The sequence below is a fragment of the Dermacentor variabilis genome, unplaced genomic scaffold (genome assembly GCF_050947875.1).
Source record: "Dermacentor variabilis isolate Ectoservices unplaced genomic scaffold, ASM5094787v1 scaffold_14, whole genome shotgun sequence".
Lineage (NCBI taxonomy): Eukaryota > Metazoa > Arthropoda > Arachnida > Ixodida > Ixodidae > Dermacentor > Dermacentor variabilis.
This window is the reverse complement of record NW_027460302.1, coordinates 16,040,660-16,061,435: the sequence shown is the minus strand read 5'-3', so window position 1 is coordinate 16,061,435 and position 20,776 is coordinate 16,040,660. Positions and strand designations below refer to the sequence as shown.

Below are 20,776 nucleotides of genomic sequence, written 5' to 3'. Positions count from 1 at the left end.
TAAAAGAGCACAGTGCGTGGAGGTACGGATTGAAATTCCAGCGCGTGACTGTTTGTACTGCTTGAAATGAAGCAACGCGCTTTACTTCTGCATTCCAGAAATTCTACATAGCCACGTCGCGCCAGCTGAAGCGCTTGGAGTCCATCTCCCGGTCGCCGATCTACGTGCACTTCTCGGAGACGGTCTCCGGCAGCAGTTCGATCCGCGCGTACGGCGCCGGCGAGCGGTTCGTGGCTCGCTCCAACGAGCTGACCGACATCAACCACGGCAGTTTCTTCCCCAGCATAGCGGCCAGCCGGTGGGTGCATCAACGGTCCAGATTTACTTAGGACGATCGCTGTTCAGGAGCCTACATGCGTGCCAGCATATCTGCCGCACGTAGTCTCGGACTCCACTCATGCGATAAAGAAAATAAATACATCAGCAGCAGCATACACTGAAATCACTCAGCTGTACAAGAAAAGTTTTTCTGGGAAGCCTGAAAATAGAGCGAAAGGCGGTGGTAACAAATGCGAAAGCGATAAATAACACATAACACTAGAAAACACGGAATGTTCGCAAACTGGGAGCTAGATCCAGAGCAAGAAGTTGTATGGGTCGAACTTGTTTGAAACGCAAAATAAAAATACAAAAATAGGAAGACGAATTTAACATGGTCACATGTGCATCCACGTTACCACATTAGAAGATGCAGAATCATGCAAGGAAAAAACTTGTTAGCTTCGTATAGCTTCTGATTAGGTAATAGGAACATAGTACGCAGAGTGAAAAAAAGGTTTGCACGTATTCTCATTGGAATTGTTCATTAACTTAATATATGGAGAAGCGAGGACAGAAATAAATTGTCGTCAGGGCCTGTATTCACATTTAACGAAATGCGCTGCTCCTTATTTGTGAAATTTGTTAGGGGTCTGCTGTGTATTAGCAGATAATGAATGCCGTGGTGATTATGCTTTGAATGCTTATTAGCTTCTTACTGCGATTTATTTTCCGAGCGTTCTGCATAATAAAGACGATTGGATACTGTCACCCTGATGTTCTCTACAGGTAATCGTTATTCCGTTGTAAACAAATTTTCTCACACGTGAAGGTCTCGGGTCTAAGCATCCCTTGTCGTCGTCGTCGCAGGTGGCTCTCGATCCGACTCGAGTTCCTCGGCTACAGCATCGTGTTCATAGCCGCACTGCTGGCCGTTCTCACCAGGGAGACCCTCTCGCCAGGCCTCGCTGGCCTCTCTGTGAGCTACGCGCTCACGGTGAGTGTTTCGATTCCGCTTTACGAATATTTTTCTCCCGCCATGACTTGCAGCAGCACAAACAATTTGCTGCACTAGTGATTGGAAAGCGTTATTTCCCGCATAAAGTTGAAGAAGTAGCGGGAACGTCGCCCAGTATGGAAAGGCAATAAGGGAAGTAATTTGGTAAGTGTAGACATTTGGGCCTGTGGGTGCAATATTTTGCTTTTCTTTTTCTCTGTAGTGCAAAGAGCAGACACATGCACAAGCGTTGTGTGTCTGTTCTTCTTCTATGTCCTTGTGCTATTTGCGCTACAGAAAAAAAAATACTTGGGAAAAATCCGTGGTTTTGAAAGGAGCAGAAAAATATAATTAAGACTGTGTTGGAGCTGGTTCCACGATTAGGAAACCTCGTTGCACCCTCGGCACTGTCGCCCCACCACATCCGACCACGGAGTGAGCCAGGTAGGCCGGAATGTGAAGCACGTGTATGAAGGCTCTCTAACAACTGCGTTATTTCGCGAATAAACACGTGGGAAGGGAACGCGTGCGAAAAAAATACCTACAGAAGACTGAGCGGAGGACTGTGGGAACGTGAGATGAACGAGATTAACGTTTCCGTACCGTGCCCATTAGGCATAGTTGGCCCGCTTTCGATGGTTTAAAACGTAACTTTCCAGACCTTCCGCGCCACTCACGGACAAACTGCGTATCGGACGTGAAGAACTATATTTTGTTTTCTAAGCCGTTCGATCTTTTCACGCCAGGCGGTAAGTTTTGAACGCGCTCCGAAGTTTCGCGATCGTCAAAGTAGAAAGCAAAAATGGCCGCCTCCGGGAGCGGCGCGCGCGCTGCGATTCTGCTGCGGCTGATTTTATCGATGGGTCGACTAGCAGCGAGTCGCGGGATGCTGCCTTCTAACCTGCCCGGAACATCCGCGGCCGTAGCCCGGCGCACCCAACTGTAGTTCTTGCTGTTAAATTTTTGTAGTGGAATACCTGTTCAATGAAAAATTTTGATTGTTTCAGAGATAGTGCCTGTTAGACCGCAATACTTTGTATGTCTCATAATTTTGTTAAATATTTTTTTCGTAAATACATGCACAGGCCAAAAGATTTCATTTTTCCGGGGTGGTGGTGGTGGTGGGGGGGGGGGGGGGGGGTTGTTCGAGTCGGCTTTCCGAAGCGCGCATATATATTTATATGTGTATGTATATATGTATGTATATATGTATATATGTATATGTATGTATATATGTATGTATGTATATGTATATATTCCTCCCAGAAATGAAACCGCTCGAAAAATTTTAAATACCACGTGAGTGCGCTCCCACCCGCATCATAAAGCAGCACTCTCAGATAAGCTGATGGAAAGCAACTGCTTTGCCTGTCGCAAACCCAAAGAAACAGCGCGTCATCTTCATAATGATACGGATAACGGTACGGCTTCGCAGCTATTCCTTCCTCTCATCTCTAGGTCACACTTATGTGCGTCTCTCATCGCCGACTGTTCACATTGATAACAAAAGCTCCTAGAAGCACCACTCTGGCCACGCAACGGAATAGGCACAGAATGTTCACGGCCGCGGGTGCAGACAAGATCAATAACGCACTCACCCGCAACCTCAGTGATGAGTTACTCGCAGAATTAACCGACTTTCTCAACAAACGCTGGGAAGCGGAGACTGTCCCCGAGGAGTGGAAGCATGCGGAGGTAGTCATTCCTAAACCGGGCAAGAAACTGCAAATTGAGAACCTCAGACCGATCTCGCTCACATCGTGCCTGGGAAAACTGTACGAACGCGTGGTGACGCTGAGACAACAGTACATGGAGTACAACGAACTGTATCCCCACCGCATGTTCGGCTTCAGAGCAAAATTATCGACCCAAGACGCACTGCTTCAAATCGAAGTACTCGGGAACGTCCCCAGGAGCGGGGATAATATAATGGCATTGTATATCAAGGGGGCTTTTGACAATGTAAGCCACGAGGCTATACTCACGGGCACGAACGACCTGAACTGCGGGAGGAGAGTCTACGGCTGCGTCAAAGCCTTCCTTTCAAACAGAACGGCAACGATTGGCCTGGGAGAGCTCCGATCAGAGAAGTTCCTTACACCAAACAAAGGGACGCCTCAAGGGTCGGTCATCTCCCCCACGCTTTTCAACATAGCCGTGATTGGCTTGGCAAAACAGTTAAAAGAAATCGACGGCATACAGCATGCCATGTATGCCGACGACATCACCATCTGGGTTAACACAGGCTCGCTCAGAGAGAAAGAAGTTACAAGAGGCAGCCACCTGCGTAGAAGACTACGTCAGAGCAAGAGGGCTAGCGAGCTCCACTGAGAAGTCCGAGCTCCTGAGAGTTTGTAGAGGATAGCAAAACCACACAGTCCCCACCGAGTTAAACACAGTCCCCACCGAGCGACGAGTTAAAGCTCAACGTCTACCTCGAGGTGGAGCCGATACCGGAAAAGACGCTCATCAGAATCCTGGGGATGTGGAAACAGTCAAACCAACGCTGCACTCGCACCCTCGCCCTACTCGAGGCATCCACCCTACAAGTGGCCCGCATGATCACGCGCATCTCACACAGACACCACCGCATGCGAGAGGACACTCAAGCTGGTCAGAAGCCTGGTGGACTGGCATACAGCCTCCCCTACTACAATCCCATCAAGAGTGAGGTACAACAGGCGGACGCGATTCTACGCAAAGCCTACAAAACCGCACTCCACCTTTCCCACAACACCTCAACTGAAAAGCCTTAGGACTACACAGCACCTTCGAGGAACTGAGAGAGGCGCAACTAGTCTCCCAACTGCGCAGACTACAGCATCTGGCAGGGAGCTCCTGAAGAAACTAGGCTGCGCCGATCAACTTCAAGAGATACAGAGGACCGAAACGATTCCGGGCGAGTATCGCAACACACTAAATGTAGCACCCATACCCAGGAACATGGATCCCAACCTACACAAAAACGCAGAGAGGCGAGGGCTGAATACCTACAAAAGACACTAGCACCCCAAGAAACGACGGTGTACGTGAACGCAGCCGCATACGCCAGAGCAGCGGGGCAGAGCAACATCAACGCGGTAGCAACGGTGATTGATTCGAACCTACGCGAGATCACCAGCGCATCGCTACAAGACTGTACAGAAGTCGAAGCTGAAGAAGCGGCCGTCGCTCTAGCGGCAACGGAGGGATATCGGTCTAAACGGTCTAACAATCCTTACAGACTCACAAACGGCGTGCCGCAACTACATACGCAGCAGAATAGCGCACGGAGCGCTCCGCATACTCCGCTCCGGAGACCACATAACAAAACGACAACCAAAACAAGAACCAATTAGGCATACGATAGTATGGACGCCGGGGCACACACGGGAGTGGCTGGGAACCAAGAGGTGGACAGGATAGCTCGAGGGTACACTTATTACCGAGCATCCAACGTACTGCTTGTTGGCCTAGTTGGTGCTTGCTAAAAGACATGTTTTTTGCCGCATTGAACACACACAAAAAGAAGACACATAAAGACAACACGGGCGGCATCCAACGTAGGCGACCCCGAGGGGACCGAACCTGTACTCCAAGACTATTCGGCGATACTAAATTACAAGGGCTGCAGAAAGCGGTATCCGCCACCGCACAACTCCCTTAGCAGAGAGGACTCTGTCGCGTGGAGGCAGCTACAAACGGGCTCGTACCCGAACCTAAACGTAGTCAGCAAAATGTATCCCACACAATACAATGACAAATGCCCCTGGTGCCAAGAAACACCCATGCTGTATCACATAACGTGGGCATGCCAGAAGATAGACGTGCTCCCCGTTATACCAAACCCGAGTGCGGAGCAATGGGATGGAGTGCTCTCCAGCGATCGCCGGGTCCACCAAGAAGGCCTGATTCGGCGAGCACAACAAACAGCAGCACCCAGCGGAGGCCTGGACTAAGGGCAACCGACCGTTGTGCAAGAAGATCGACGAAGCCATCTGAAGACCGCAGAAGACCAGCGAATCTAGAGCTCAATAAAGTTTTTCCCTCACTCACTCAAAATCCCGGTTCTGCTCGCACCGCACCAAAATAGGGCGCGCGCAGCTCTATTTAGCCTTAGAGGCTTGCTTCGCACCAAATGAAAGTGACGGTTTTATTTTTCATGAAAGTGTATACGCGCTGCAAAAACTCGTTCGTGTCAAAAAAATAAAAGCGAAATAAACAGACCGGGAAGCAGATCGCGTGTAGAGAAAAGGCAAAACCGATGCCCTCAAGAAAATAAATGCACCGCTTCTGAATGAGCCGCATTGGCAAGCGGGACGTCTGCACAAAAAAGAACAGATGCGAAGTTCCGCCTGAAAGGTGAAGCACTGATTGCAAATTAGTAGACAGCTCTACGAAATAAGGTTAGTAGATTTAACAGCTGCATAAACTTGTAATCACGCGCTTACTAACTAAATTAACAAAGATGGAATATCTAAGCATGATCAACGAGGACGTAAAAAATTACCGACGATTACGTTACTTCCTAATGCGAAATTTGAGCGCAGCAAATAAGCTGTTTCACCTTTTCGATAGATTGAGGCAAAGAAATCGAGCAACACATGTATGCGCTATCACAGAATTTTTATTTTTCACACGTATTCCTTTAACAAAGACTCCACTAACAGTTCTTGACAGTCATGAAGGAAGCTTTGTGGTCGGAGAAATAGACTGATATATGTTCGACTTGGTACACCAATGCTTGATTCTTAAAGACGAGATCTATACAAGTGCCTCGCGAGGTTGTCACAGCCGTGGGACGCGTTACGAGCAAGAGGAACGGGATGTTCTCCCGCATAAGTGTTAGGAAATTGCTGTTTGTCTTTATGTCAAGCCGCCACCGATCTGGCTCTCTGATTGCCACCGCACAGGGCGAACGGCAGCGGCAATTTCGGCTCGGGCGGTGCACATATACAGATCCGCCGCCACCGATCTGGCTCTCTGATTGCCACCGCACAGGGGTTGCATTGGAGGAGGAGCGAAGAAAGGAATTAAGTTCGAGCCGGCGCTTTGACAACCGGAGACTCGCAGGAAGAGGGGGGAGGGGGGCAGCGTGTACACCCAGCGGCAAACGATGGGGGCAGAAGCGCGCGCAGCAAGCGGACAACACGATAAAGGGAGGAGGGAAGAGATAGCAGCGACTGACTGATGCCGCTGACGCCGATAGTGAGTCAACCCCAGCTGCGGAGTTGGTTTCAGGGACAACGCCGCCGATGCCGACACAAACAATATGATACCCTCGCTTCCGCAGCGCTAAGAACCAGGTCTAGCCGTGGGAAGGTGGTCACGTATTCGTCGACGTGCCGGGGCCTACGTGAAATAACCGGCGCGTCGGCAACTGAAGAGCACCCTATCCGCCACACAAGAACAGGGGGGGGGACCCTTTCCTCCTCTTTCTGCATGGCGGCGACGGTGTTCTATGCAGTCACGTTATCTTGACTCTCTAGCGGCGTCAGCGGCATCCAGCGGTATCAGTCGGTCGCTGCTAGCGCTGGGGGGATGAAAGGGGGGCGGAGCTGGTTACGAGGCCGACGACGATGCGAAACCCAGGAACGGACGCCAAAGAGCTGCGCTCTAAAGCAGATACAGCACTGTCTCTGTGCGTCTGCTTATTTCTACGTCCTTGTTCAGTCGAGCTTACACATTGTCATAGACTTTGTTTCAGTTTATTTCTATTTATGATTACAAACGCTGCTGAAGATCACCTGGGCTTCACCTGAAGATCACCTGAAGATCACCGACGGAGTGTCGTCTTTTCCCGTTTGTCTTCACTGTGTCCATGTCAATGCGCTGCTTCACCAGCAAGGTATGATGATCACTCACCAACTAGCCCAACTTTCCACTTTACTGATCACCCGGGCTTTTAGCAACACTCCTAGTTCTGGGCCCATGCAAATGAATACAAAACACCATTGCAACTCAGGTTAACAGGTAACGTGATTTGTAAGTACAGATTCCGCTAAAGTTGTTGACACGATATTAACAAATTTACTATAGCACAAGATAAAAACCAACAATAGCAAAATCCGTACTATCACAATATAGAAGCATACTGATATTAAAACCAACTAGCCCGTCAATGCGTTTTAACTAAATTAACCAATACAGTGTCACGCGCGCACAAGTAAACATAAACACATCTCGCTCGATGACAGCGGAAAGTGTCTGAAAACGCTGGAGTGAGGAATCACGGGCGAAGCCGCGAGCCAATTGAGCTCCGTGAATCTGTCGCTTCAGCGCGAACTAAATGTCGAACGCACAGCGCATGCGAAGCTAACGCCACTACGCGCACTCTTCAAACATAGCAGATCGCTTTGAACATGAGGGCCGCGTGGGCGCGCACTTTGGCCACGTCGCATATCGCTTTCAAGACACACAAGCGCCGGCAACGAGTCCCTACGGCGTCTAGTACGGCGTTCGCGATTCGCGTCGCCAACGCCGTAGTAGACGCCGCGGTTGTCTCCGGTCTGTACGGAGCGGCGGGCGAGCAGTAAATCGAGGCACCCTAGCAGCCCCCGGAGAAGAACGCGCTTCCTCCCTCGCGCCCCGCCTCGCGCGCCTCAGGAGGGCGCGCATCTGGGCGCTCCTCGCTAGCGAAGTTGAACCGCGTTCGCCGGCTCGCACGATTTCACTCGTACGGAACCTCGCGGGCACGCCAGAAATATGCCTGGAGTGTCCATGTAATTGCTATCGCAATAATAAAGTCCCCGCAGAATCTTCTCTGGGGATTTATCTGAATGATGCGTTTCGTAGTATGGACTTGTTTCGCGGTGGTATGCTGGTGTGTCGTATCATTGCGAGGACGGCCGCCAAAGAACGAAGCGTGCATAGCAACACCGAGCTGTGAAGTGAGACACGAGACGACGTAGAAGAGGCGAGCCAATGTTCACTGGTGTTATAGATAGCCCGCAGCCGATGTGGACGTGGGATGAAATTGCCGGGGAGATGTAGCAAATGAAGTAAATATGTGCAACATAGCAGGTATCCTAAACCATATGAACCGTGATAAACCGTGCTCCGGCGACGGTTACGTGTGGCGCGGCGGCACGGCCCGTATTTTTAAAGCGATCTGCGAAACCGGCCGAGTCCGGCATCTGCTCAAAGCTGCGCGAGGGCTGTGTTCTCGCCGCTTCGTTGTCGGTGAAGCGAGAGGCAGGACGCAGGTTAATTGGTTCGCTGCTGCGGGCGCTATGTTGAATCATCTTGCGGGACGGAAGAAGGGTCGATTTTTCCGTTGGGTAAAGACAGAAATGCATTTAAAACAATCCTATTTCAATGTGTCCTTACTATCTAGGAATTCGTAAGCTCTGTTGACCACCAGCTGCTGCCTAGAGGAAGTGTTCGAATAGGTCTCGTACTACAGCTACGCAGTACTCAGTCCGCTTTATCACATCTTCCGTGGCTTTTTTGATGACCGACGCTCGAATTCTACGGCAGAAATCCGTTATCCTTGTCTTGAGCTCATCCGACGTCTGTCTAGATCATGTAAACACGACCTTTCACATAACCCCAAAGAAAGAAATCAAGTGGGCGAGGTTAGTTGACCCATCCGGCCAGTTTACAGGCTCGTGCCGTCCAATCTATTGCGCATGAAAAGTCGCATCCAGTCAGTTTCGTGCGCGGCTGCTGATGTACGTGCTGATACCACAGAAGCGCAAGACAGCGGGACTTCGCTGAGGAACTCATCCAGCAGTCCTTCAAGGCTTTTGTCCATGTAATCCTGTCCAGTCAGTGTGTGATCGAAGATGGGACCGATTATAGCACGGGCGTAAATTAAGAACCACACATTCGACGACCACTGGTAATGGTGCCGAGTGCGCTTTACCCAGTTTGGATTGGAGTCACTCCAATACTGCGCATTATGCAAATTTACCTTGCCGTTTCTGGAAAAATTGGCTTCATCTGTGCACATGATGTTGCTCAAAAAGTCGGATGACTCATCGGCCTTTGTGAGGACCCAATTGGAGAAATCTAAACTGTTCTTCCAAGCATCGGTGCAGGCTAGGGGGTGAAAGGCCGAGTCATTTAGAATCCTTCAAACGGACGCCTTGGAAATTCGTAGCTGTGCGGTCACGTCCCGCACGCTGGCATGAGGGTTTCAGGCCATAAATGCTACAACATCCGTGTGTAGGCTAGGGCTCGAAGATGGAGTCATCCGCCGCTGTTTCTGAAAGCTGCTGGTTTGTCTCAGGTTTTCATAATTTCGGATGAGAGTCGACGCTTTTGGTCGACTGCTTTACTTCCATAACTGATATATATTTCCGGTCTTCCTCTTGTTGCCATTCGCTGCTCCCAAAGCAAGGATCATGTTTTCCTTCTGCTCATTAGAGACTGACGTGGCGACTAGGATGAAACAAAACTCACCTTTAAACTTTTGCCCTGACATTGTCAATTCGCTTTTGTTGCGACAGGTTTCGTGAAAAAGACATCCGTGCACTTTATCTACGCTAAGACAACAGCTATCACAGCTTGTTTCCAGCTAACACCTAACGCCATGTGTTACTTCAGCCGGGGCGCAGCAGAACTAGCTCGATCACGATGCTTTTATTTCCTTTTTCGCCCTGGCTAACTCAGAGGGAGCATGTTCGAGGGCACTGCTTTATAATGCGGGTGGGAGTGCCGTCACGTGGTATTTCATATTTTGCGTTGCTTATTTATGAGTCGGAAAAAATTAGTACGCGATAAGTACGTCGCTGAAAGTACCGCAGTTAGGTGTCCCTGGCTGTGCCTACAAATGCCTTATTGACACTTTTATCATTGGGATAGTATGTCGCGAGTTAAATAATAAATTATAATTGCCTAATTAAATCTGAGTAATGAATAAATTATTGGCAGCTACTCCGCTGTATTGGAAACAATATGCACTAGGTTTTCTTCGAGTAACGCAATTGCTCTTTTTTTTAATCTGTGTGCATGATACTTAATTCGGACACCCTGTATATATTTAGGACCTCTGCGGGCAAGTGACGATGTTTCGTTCCCTAATCAATGATGGAAATTAGTTTTTTTATGAGTCATTGGCATTGCCTACTCGAAAGAGAAACAATACTGAGACACATATCATTCACGTGCATTTCACACGCCGTTGATAAGACTGCTGAAGGGGTCACTGAAGTCTGGAGGCTTTTTTTTTTTCAGGGTCAAAAAAGCACGCAAAGCAGTTTGAAGGTGATGAACATACAGCAACATATTCATTCTCTAAGCATACTGTATGTCATACCTTCAGAAATAACTTTTATTTGGCTACCTCCTACTCTTTCAAAAATATAGCCTTTGTTCTGCGTGTATATATAAACATATTGCGTATGTGAATAACGCTTACAGTGCAAATTTAAAGCAATGTTGAAGTTAGAAAATACGGATGAGGCAGCCGCCGCTAGTGGTTCTAACGCGCTTGTCCTCCTATTGTCAGGATTTGTAAAAATAGAGCGAAAGCATGAATTAAAAGATACGAAAAGTATTGCAACTTAGGCTGTGGTTGCATCATGCATCGGCCCCGTCTTCTTTCGTGTGCTGTCTCCAAATGTTTGCCTGGACTCTTGTGATTTTTGGACCACTGGTGCTGCAAGTGACCCGCTGTCGAACGACACCTCTTCAACGGAAATCGGACCTGTCGTCGTCAGTTTGTCGCCGATCATTCGAAACATCCGCGCCCCTGCCGCGCAACGCCGGCAGCGTGCGTCGGCGGTAGCAGCTGCCCGCAGCCATGAGTCAGGACGGCGTCGTCGGCAGCGTCGACATGACTCCGGAAGAGATCCTCGATTGGCGCGAGAAATTTATTTGCTCCGACACCAAGAAGCCTTCGCCCACCTCGCCCAGCACCCTCAAAACTCCACCGCGAGTAAGCCACATTCGTCCTCGTCCACTTCCAGCCGCTGAATACAATTCTTCGTGTACACGGTGGCATCAACTGCGCCAACATACATCCAGTCTCTCTCTGCGACATAGTCATCAAGTCCACTGGTCTTTCCACGGCTGCAGCATCGCGAGATCGACTCCGGGCCAACTAGATTAACAACACAATCATCATAACTACTTCCTGCATGGACAGGGCTGATCGCTATTTGAAGATCGACACTCTCACCATCATGGGCAAGAGCTACGAAGTCTCCACGCACGTGGTAGACCCCAAAAATTCATGTAGGAGTATCGTCAAGCTGCCGGCCTCCCTGGTAGAAAGGAACGTGTTGGCTAACCTTCGAGAGTCCAATCCAGCAATCCACGTAATAGCTGCTCGAAGAATGGGCTCCACAGACTCCATCCTGGTCACTTTCGAAGGCACAAAGGTCCCCTTCTACACTGACTACCTCCGCACAGACCTCCGCTGCCGACCATATCGACAAAAAGTGGAGGCGTGTACTAAGTGCCGGCAGCTTGGCCATCGCCAAGACGTCTGCCCCAATGTAACCATATGTCTCTGCCCAAAATGCGGCACGCCAGATCCTCCTCAGGACCACGGCTCTACTCCCACTGGCATCATCTGCACTGGAACACACGAGACTGGTTCCTCAGAGTGCAAACTTCGTTACAAACCACGGACACCGCCCCCGGCACCTCCAGAGTCTAAACTGACACTTCCGGCCAGGAACACTGTACAGGCCCTCAATCAACGCACTGGACAAGAGAAGCCGCAGAGCAGCTCTGGCCCCAAGAACACTGCAACAGCGGCGCAGCTCCCATCATCGAATCAAGCTTGGCCTCCGCTGACTCCAGGCAACGAGGAAGGACCGCCCATCAACGATACAAAGGTGAGCTAGGCCGGAGTAGTCTCCCACAATAGCAGCGCACTCACAAGATGCTGATAGCTTTCTCATCCAATACATGCAAAATCAGAACGAAATGCTTAAAAACGAAATCAAGCAGCTCAAAGCAATCCTCCACCCCCCATCGAAATCACTGACACTCCTGCTGCTACTTTCAAACCACTGCTACAAACGCTTGCGCCCACACTCACACGTCCACCGCCAGAAGACTTGCATCCACTGCTACGACGGAAGCCGCAACTCCAATGCCGCCTTCCTCACACACGCAGCCCCCACGCGCAAAAAGGAAGAATGCCGAAATAAGACACCGAGATCACCGTTGAAAACGTCATATTTGTACTCATTGGCCGCATAGACATCCCCGAAAACAAACTTGTTGCTTCTGCAAATCGGGTACAGAGCAAGCTTGCTGCATTTATTTGTGAGGCATCTGCACGCTTTTGCCGGTTACAAGAGCTAATGGACAGCTGGAGAAGGCGCTCCGCGACGTCACAAGTTCCCATCCTTCAAAACGACAATAATGATGAAGCCAGCCCGTAGTCTAATTATCTGGCAGTGGAACTGCAGGGGGTTCCGCAACAAGCGCGCATGTCTAACACTATTTCTACAGTCTTAACAAGCACCCTGACATTATAGCCTTGCAGGAAACGCGGGAAAGTCTGCCCTGTGACTCGGAGGGAGCACTTCCCCTTCCGGCAGCCCACCCTTCCATTGTCAGGAAAGTGCTTCCTGCCCTACTTGACTTTTGCTGTGACACGCAGCTGAGAGCGCGGCTGTAAGCCCCGCATTGCTTCTTCACCCTTCTTGTTATTTTCTTTCGCCTTCTTTTCCTTCTCTCCCTGATCTTTTTCACCCCACTCCCCTTTCCCTGTGCAGTGCTGTTGAGGTGCCCTCCTCTGAGAGACAGTTACGGCACTGCACTTCTCTCTTCCTCTCCTTCAAAAGTCCCTACACACACGCTTTGCAGGCAGACGTAGAGGCCCATACCACCACTCTCCCGCAAGACACACCCTTGGCCACAGTTGATTCCAAGCTACTACACATGTGGGAAGCGAAGCACGCCTTACTTAGGAAATGACTAACAGCACGTTACAATCACAAACTCCGCATCAGAATCGCCAAATTACTCTCAGATCCAACAATACGCTGTAAAATTGGCGGCACAGCAATGGACTCAGGTTTGCGAAGGAACGCCATGGTAAGCTCATCACTAAAAAGACCTGGCAATCGCTCCGGCACCTGCTCGACCCCACCACGTCTAGGACGCACAATAACCACCAGATGAATAAACTGCTGCATGAACATGCAGCCGACCTGCCGACCATGTTCAGCAACCTGGCCTCCAAACATATGCCCCCTCCTACTCAAATACCCATGCCCGACTATGATGGTGAACCCAATGAAGAGCTTTGCAGTCCCATCACAGAAGCGGAAGTTCGACATGCCCTCAACCAAGTGCGAACCACCACGGCACCAGGCCCAGACTCTGTGACGAATGCAACGCTTCGCAACCTCGATGCCCAATTCATACGCAAACTCGCCGAGTATTCAGTAAAGTGGAAAGTTAGGCTAGTTGGTGAGTAATCGTCATACCTTGCTGGTGAACCAGCGCAATGACAGACACAGTGAAGACACACAAGAAAAGACACTCGCTGTACTCGCAACTATTTTATTTCAGAACATATACTTCATATTTATATACCTGCGCACCCTCAGGCGTCAAAGAAAATCAAGGCAAGATTAAAGGCATTTTTTTTTAAATCATTTGCCCGCGCATACTCGGTCGTCAAAGATATGGCACCTATCTATCATGGTGTGCAATCCTATCGTAATTTGTTGCTGCCCTAACAACCATTTTTATTACACAATTTCTTTTTCTTTTGGTGTACTTCCAAAAAGCAGGTGGCAGATATGGTCTACGAGTAGTTTTTTCAGCACCGGACAAACTCGGAAAAATGTGCCGGACTGGATCGTAGTTTCAACAAATGTAAAAGTAAATGGTCGTAAGTGCACGGTCACGCATAAAGAAAAACTTGTCGAGTGCAGGTCACCCGTAGTCTGTTTGCCCATATCGTGTGGAAAACTATACATCGGCCAAACGGGTCGGTGTGTAAACACAAGACTTTTGGAGCACAAAAGATCACTGGAGCGAAACATTGATTCCCACATTAAGGGGCACTGCTCACAACATGGGTGCTGGCCGCTTTACAATGATACCACAGTTTTATCGCACCATAAGGATCAGCTAACCAGGGATAATCGAAGCATTTCATATTCAAAAGAGTGGAGAGGGTTGTCAGTCAGCCATCTGTACATCTAAGCCATGGTGATGTTGCCTTTTTGGAAGTACACTAAAAAAATATTGTGTAATAAAAATGGTTGTTAGGGCAGCAACAAATTACGATAAGATTGCACACCATGATAGATAGGTGCCATATCTTTGACGCCCGAGTATGCGCGGGCAAATGATTTTTAAAAAATGCCTTTAATCTTGCCTTGATTTTCTTTGACGCCTGATGGTGCGCAGGTATATAAATATGAAGTATATGTTCTGAAATAAAATAGTTGCTAGTGCAGCGAGTGTCGTCTTTTCTTGTGTGTCTTCACTGTGTCCGTGTCAGTGCACTGCTTCACCAGCAAGGTATGATGATCACCGAGTATTACAACCACTGTCTCCAAGAGGGGGACATACCCCAACAATGGAAGGCAGCCAAAGTGATCTTCATTCCAAAGCCGAATAAGCCAATTCATATTGATAACTTCCATCCAATTTCTCTCACTTCATGCATACGGAAGATCTTGGAGCACGTAATCCACCTACGCCTCTCCAAATATATAGAACATAATCACTTGTTCCATTCGGAAATCACTGGCTTTCGAAAATGTTTGTCAGGATGTCATGCTAAGGCTCAAAGAAGACATTATCGAACCGAACGGCACACGTGACACACAAGCGTTGGTCGGCCTCGACCTCAAGGGCACCTTCAACAACGTGTCCGACCTGCCCATACTACGCGAACTAAGAAGTATAAACTGCGGGGAGCGAATCTATCGCTATATACGCAGCTTCCTCACGAAGCGCACTGCGACGCTACAATTAGGCAGTGAACAACCTGGCCAAATAAGTTTAGGAAACACTGGCACGCCCCAAGGGGCAGTACTTTCCCCCCTCCTCTTCAATTTGGCTATGCGACCTTTAGCTTTCACTCTCAAGAATATTCCTGACCTCCGATTCACACTGTACGCAGATGATATTACGCTGTTGATGACCGGAGGTTCTGACGGGCACATTCAAGAAACCCTCCAAGCAGCAATAAATCAGGTCGAACAAGTAGGTCACGAGTTGAATCTCAGGTGCTCCCCCACCAAATCACACCTTCTCCTTCTGCGCCCCACGAGACGCTTCAGGACTTCACCCCCGAATATCCAACTCACGATTGAAGGGCACCCTATGCCCCAAGTAGACAGGACAAGGGTCCTAGGATTACACCTCCTATGTAACCGAACAAATCAGCATACCTTGCAAGCACTACAAACAGCGGTAGGTAATACGCTCCGCCTGATAGGCAGGATTTCCAACAGACACGGAGGGCTTCGAGAGAAGGAGCTAATTCAGCTAATCAAGGCTTTTGTCTTAAGCAAAATCACCTTCGCACTACCGTATCTCTCTCTCTAGGCAGGAAGAGGATACTGTGAATTGCTTGATCCGCAAAATACACAGAGTCGCTCTTGGTGTTCCAATTAGAGCATCCACACAAAGGGTGATGGCCCCGGCCACAGTAAATACCCTTCAAGAATTAACCGAAGCCCATCTATCATCGCAATACCACAGACTCACCAACATGCTGGGCGTAAGATCCTGAGACAACTTCATCATGCTCCACCGTTCAACGAGAACAAGCGACATCAACTTGCTCCGAACATACACGGCCAATACCACATCTAGCCCCTACCCAGAAACATGCTCCCCGAATTTCACGTTAAACGCCGCAAACTTCGAGCCAAGGCGCTACAACGCAGCTATGGACAGGCTGAAGGAGTCTACTATGTGGACGCTGCAGCCTACACCCCTAAATATCGTTATGCTCTAGCGGTCGTAGACAACTAGGGCAACACTGTTTGTTCAGCATCAGTCAAGACCACCTCGGCGGGCGACGCGGAAGAGGCCGCCATTGCACTCGCATCGGGGCTACCCAATTGCGACGTCATCATTTGTGACTCTAAGACTGCTATCCGGAACTTCAGTAATGGCTACATTAACAACCTCGCGCACTCTCTACTTGTAGCTCGCCTACCAGAAAACAATGCTCTCCTATGGACATCAAGCACATCAAGGACTCAATGGCAACGAAATGGCTCATGCCGCTGCTCGAGGATTCACGGACCGAGTGGCCGCAAATATGGGCCTAACTCTAGAACCCCATGACTCCCAACAACACACCAATAAAGACACACTCGTCACATTCCATGAAATTTGCACACATTTCAGGCACCAACGCCTTATGTATCCACCTCTCTCTGTGCCTAGAACGCGCCAGAGAAATACTGTGGCGACAACTACAAACTCGCACTTTTCTTACCCCGCGCACTTTGCACTTATTCTTTCCCGCCACATACCCGACACCCAAGTGTCGCTTTTGCCTTGTCCCGATAGCAGATCTCTCCCATATCATGTGACACTGCCCCATCAAAACTACCCCCCCCCCCCCACCGCACGCTCAAACCATTACTTAGTAGCGAGGAGCTGTGGGAGACTGCCTTGCGCGGCTCCGATCCCACCCTATAGGGCCGAGTCCTGAGGTGGGCTGAGGAGGTAGCGGAGGCCTACCACGATTGGTAGACGGACTTCTAGCCACATTGATTTTTAATAAGTCGTTACAACTATGCGACTTGCCTCATGACTGGAAATTTGGAAAGATTGTTCCAGTGCCAAAAGGAGGAGACTCATCGCTGCTTTCTTCCTATCGACCCATTTTTATACTCTGCACATGTTCCAAACTTCTTGAGCACGTTATCTTTAAACATCTAACAGATTTTCTTGAGCTTCATGGTTTTCTCGACCCCAGGCAGCATAGATTTCGTAAAGGGCTTTCAACCACTACTCAGCTTTTAGAAACCATTCATGATTTCGCAGCTATTCTGGATGAGCAAGGGCAAATTGATATTAATGTTTTAGATTTAGAGAAAGCATTTGACCGGGTATCACACACCAAACTCATGATAAAATTGACACCTAGACTTAAAAATGAGTCCCTTCTTTCTTGGATTCAAGCGTACCTTACTTCGAGACGGCAAACTGCAAACATAGACGGAATACATTCACGTTCAAGACCTGCACTAGCCGGAATACCACAGGGATCAGTGCTTGGACCCTTATTTTTCTTAATTTTCATCAATGATATTGCACAGGAATTGCCGTTAAAATAAAATTGTTTGCTGACGATTGCGTTTTATATAAAGAAATCCGTAGTCCTGCTGACCAATCGCTGTTAAATACCTCGCTGTCTGCAATGTAATCATGGTGCAGCACATCGCAAATGAAAATCAATGCGAAAAAAACTGTAGCGATGACCGTGACGGGGTAACGACACCCTTTAAACAATCAGTAATCGATCGATGGGCAAATTTTAGACCGCGTGACAAGCTATAAATATTTGGGCGTAGTTAACAGCTCGGATTTAAAGTGGAATGAGCGCGTGTCATACATAGATAAGAAAGCCATGCAGAAGCTTGGTTACTTGAGGCGTTGCTTAAGAAATTGACCCCATGAGATACAGCTACTAGCTTACAAAACTTTCGTCCGCCCGATTCTTAAGTAAGGGTCCGTCGTCTGGGATCCACATAGCGATATTAACATAAAAAAGGTGGAAAAAATTCAGAGAAAGGCGATAAGATTTGTATTCAATTCCTTCAGCCGGTATGCATCAACAAGTGCTATGCTCGAAACAGCAGAACTAGTTACCCTGCAAAAACGGCGATATAAAGAACGATTAAAGTACATGTATCTGCTGTATCATGGAAAATTAGGCATCAACAAGGACACGTATACCGAGCCTCTCGCTCGTCGATCAACTCGGTCTAGCCACGCTAAGCAGCTTAAAGATTACTACTGCAAAACAGAAGCCTTTATAAATTGACATTTTGGCCGAACCATCAGCGAATGGAATGTATTTCCTGCTGCGGTGGTTGCCTGCGACACCATTGAATCATTCTTAAAGCTGCTTAAAGAAATTGTATAAATGATCGGGGTACATCCCTGCCCTCCTTTCCTTTTTTCTTTTCTTTTCGGCCTGTCCTTCCACATAATGCTTCTGCCACTGCTACACATTTTTACACACTACTCCGCTATGGGATATTACGTCTGATAGGATGTATGTTCTGAAATCGTTCGCCACGCGTGGTATACATATATTCTTCTAGCTTAGTTTTTCTGTCTCTTAAGTGTTCGTCAACTTGGCGCTAAGAGCAGTTTACATTTTCTTCTGGAATAATTTCACATTGTTAGCGCTAAATGCTACGTTTTCGCAAATTACACGCTGCTTATATTTTCAAATTCAGTGCTATATCATTTTGTTCACGCTTCACACCTTGTACTCAATGTATTGTTCGTCATGTATGGAACCACTCCTGCTTAAGAGGAAGCTTTAGCTCGAGTGCTCCTATCTAAATACATGTAAAAAGAGAATTCGTTTTTCTCGGCAACCACTGCACCAAATTTGACGAGATTTGTTGCATTTAAAAGGCAAACTTAAAATCTAGTGACTGTTGGTTTTGAATTTTTGAGTTAGGTCGTCAATTTTTTATTAAAAATTGACAAAAATCGAAAATTTTCAAAAAAAGGAACTATCAAGTTTACAACTCTGTAGATCAGAAACGAAAAACGATAATACAATTCTGTGAATTGCATATAATAGTAAATCTAAAGCGGACAAAATTGATATGCTATACATGAATCTGAAAAAATTTAGTAATATGTAAATACAGCTTTTGCATAACCTTTGTAAACAGCGTAACAAATTCACGTAAGATATAAAATGTCAAATCAAATTTGTCCGCTTTCAACGGTCTAATGGATGCCGTTTACAGAACTGCGATATCTGTTTTTGATGCAGAGTTATGAATTTGTAAACTTCGTTCTTCTACATTTTTCGAACATCAGAATTTTTGAAAATTCTTTTAACAAAATCCAGGACCTAAATCAAAATTCTGCTTCCAAGAGTCACTAGAATTTGACTTTCTCTCACAAGTGCAACAAATTTTTATGAAAATCGGTCCAGGGGTTATCTCAGAAAAACGTTTTTGCGTTTTACATGTATTTGAATAGGCCGCGTCGGAGTTGGGCCCGAGCTAAAGCTTCCTCTTAAGGCCTCTAACCAGAGGCTGACAGTAATCTTGAAATAAATAAATGAATAAAATAATGTGGTGACGGACGCCTGCTGAGACTGGAGTACTTGGACCTCCCTTTCTCCCCCCAGGCCCCTCCCCTCTCTTATAAGGGGAATAAAGTTCATTCATTCATTCATTCATTCATTCATTCATTCATTCATTCATTCATTAAAAGCCGCGCTCGTCCGCGCCAGCGGACGAGCGCGTTATAACTTAGCATGTTATAAAAAACATGCTAAGGGATTTATGTGGTGAGGAGCTCGTTTCTGTTAATGTATATTGATTAAGCAGGCTGTTCACAAGCTGTAGACCGAACCAGCTGGAAAATGCTCCAATTAGTGAAGTGCGCCTTCCCGCAACGCCGCCTCTGGCACTCAGTCACCTGCGGGTCTAGCGAAGAGAGAGAGTAAAACATCTTTATTAATAATATTTGAAAGGCGAGAGCAGTGTGGGAGGAACCCTCAGTGTCCCTACGATGATTCCGGCGATGCTTCGAGCCCGTTAGATTACTTAGCAGCAAAGCCAGAGCGGCGCGCTCCAGCGCTGTAGCAGACGACGCCAAGCACCTCCCCCGAGGTCCGTGTGCGCCTGCGCCGCATCGCTTCGATAAAGCCGCGCTTCGATGCACCGCCGCGCCGGACGCACTGGCGCCCCACGGAGCGCGGCCACGGTGAGCCGTGTTCACCCTAGAGTGGACGAACCTGTACATAGGATAGCCCACAATATGAAAGAGGTGGCAAACAGACACGGCGTCCCAGTCGTGTTTTCGGCTCCTCGGAAACAAGCACAGCTCTGCGCCCGCGTCGCGAGCGAGGGTACGAGGAGCCGCTGCACCAAAAAACATGGAAAGCAGTATGTAAAGTGCTGCACCGGTGTGGTGTATGAAATACCTTTGACCTGCGGGAAAACCTATGTGGGCCAAACGGGTAGATGCGTGAATGACCGTGCAGCTGAACATGTGCGGTCGCTGAAAGGAGGTGCGCATCTTTCGCAACATTGTGCAACTTGCACTGCGTGTGACCGAGCGGCAGAACATTCACCACGGAAACAATGCCTGTACTGCAAGAAGTGTGAACCACGGTTCGGAGAGATAGATTCTTGGCAGAAGCAGTGAAACAAAGGCACGTGAGGTTTTGGAAGCATTCCATATAAAGAAGAGAGGAAAAAACTGTTAGCGATACTTCCGTGACCCTCTTCAAAAGCGAGATGTCATATCTAGAACGGTGTGGCAGATGATGCATTATGGTCATTGCGCGCATGTCTGTGATTTTCCTTATGTTCGCTGATTTTTCGGTGAATAAAGATAGACGAGGTTGGCGCTTGTCCTGTGTCTTCTCCCTCTCGTGCTCGT

General features: G+C 48.2%; 2 protein-coding genes across 5 annotated transcripts in view; one reads left to right on the top strand and one right to left on the bottom strand.

Annotated features, from left to right (window-relative positions):
- The window catches only part of LOC142567821 (multidrug resistance-associated protein 1-like), a 211,265-nt gene that overhangs the window by 164,862 nt on the left and 25,627 nt on the right, over positions 1 to 20,776 (top strand). For both annotated transcript variants that reach the window (XM_075677969.1, XM_075677970.1), the window contains exons 22-23: positions 99 to 298; positions 1,129 to 1,255. In XM_075677969.1, coding sequence (XP_075534084.1) covers positions 99 to 298; positions 1,129 to 1,255 — 327 coding nt within the window. The remainder of the gene's footprint in view (positions 1 to 98; positions 299 to 1,128; positions 1,256 to 20,776) is intronic.
- The window catches only part of LOC142567822 (uncharacterized), a 91,897-nt gene continuing 71,417 nt past the window's right edge, over positions 297 to 20,776 (bottom strand). Inside the window, exons 3-4 of one of the 3 annotated variants that reach the window (XR_012825245.1) lie at positions 6,982 to 7,157; positions 297 to 389 (exon numbers count right to left, since the gene is read on the bottom strand). The gene's annotated coding sequence lies outside the window, so the exon portion shown is untranslated. Of the gene's footprint in view, positions 395 to 6,829; positions 7,158 to 20,776 lie in introns of those variants that run through there. The other 2 variants (XR_012825246.1, XR_012825244.1) reach the window with 2 other exon arrangements.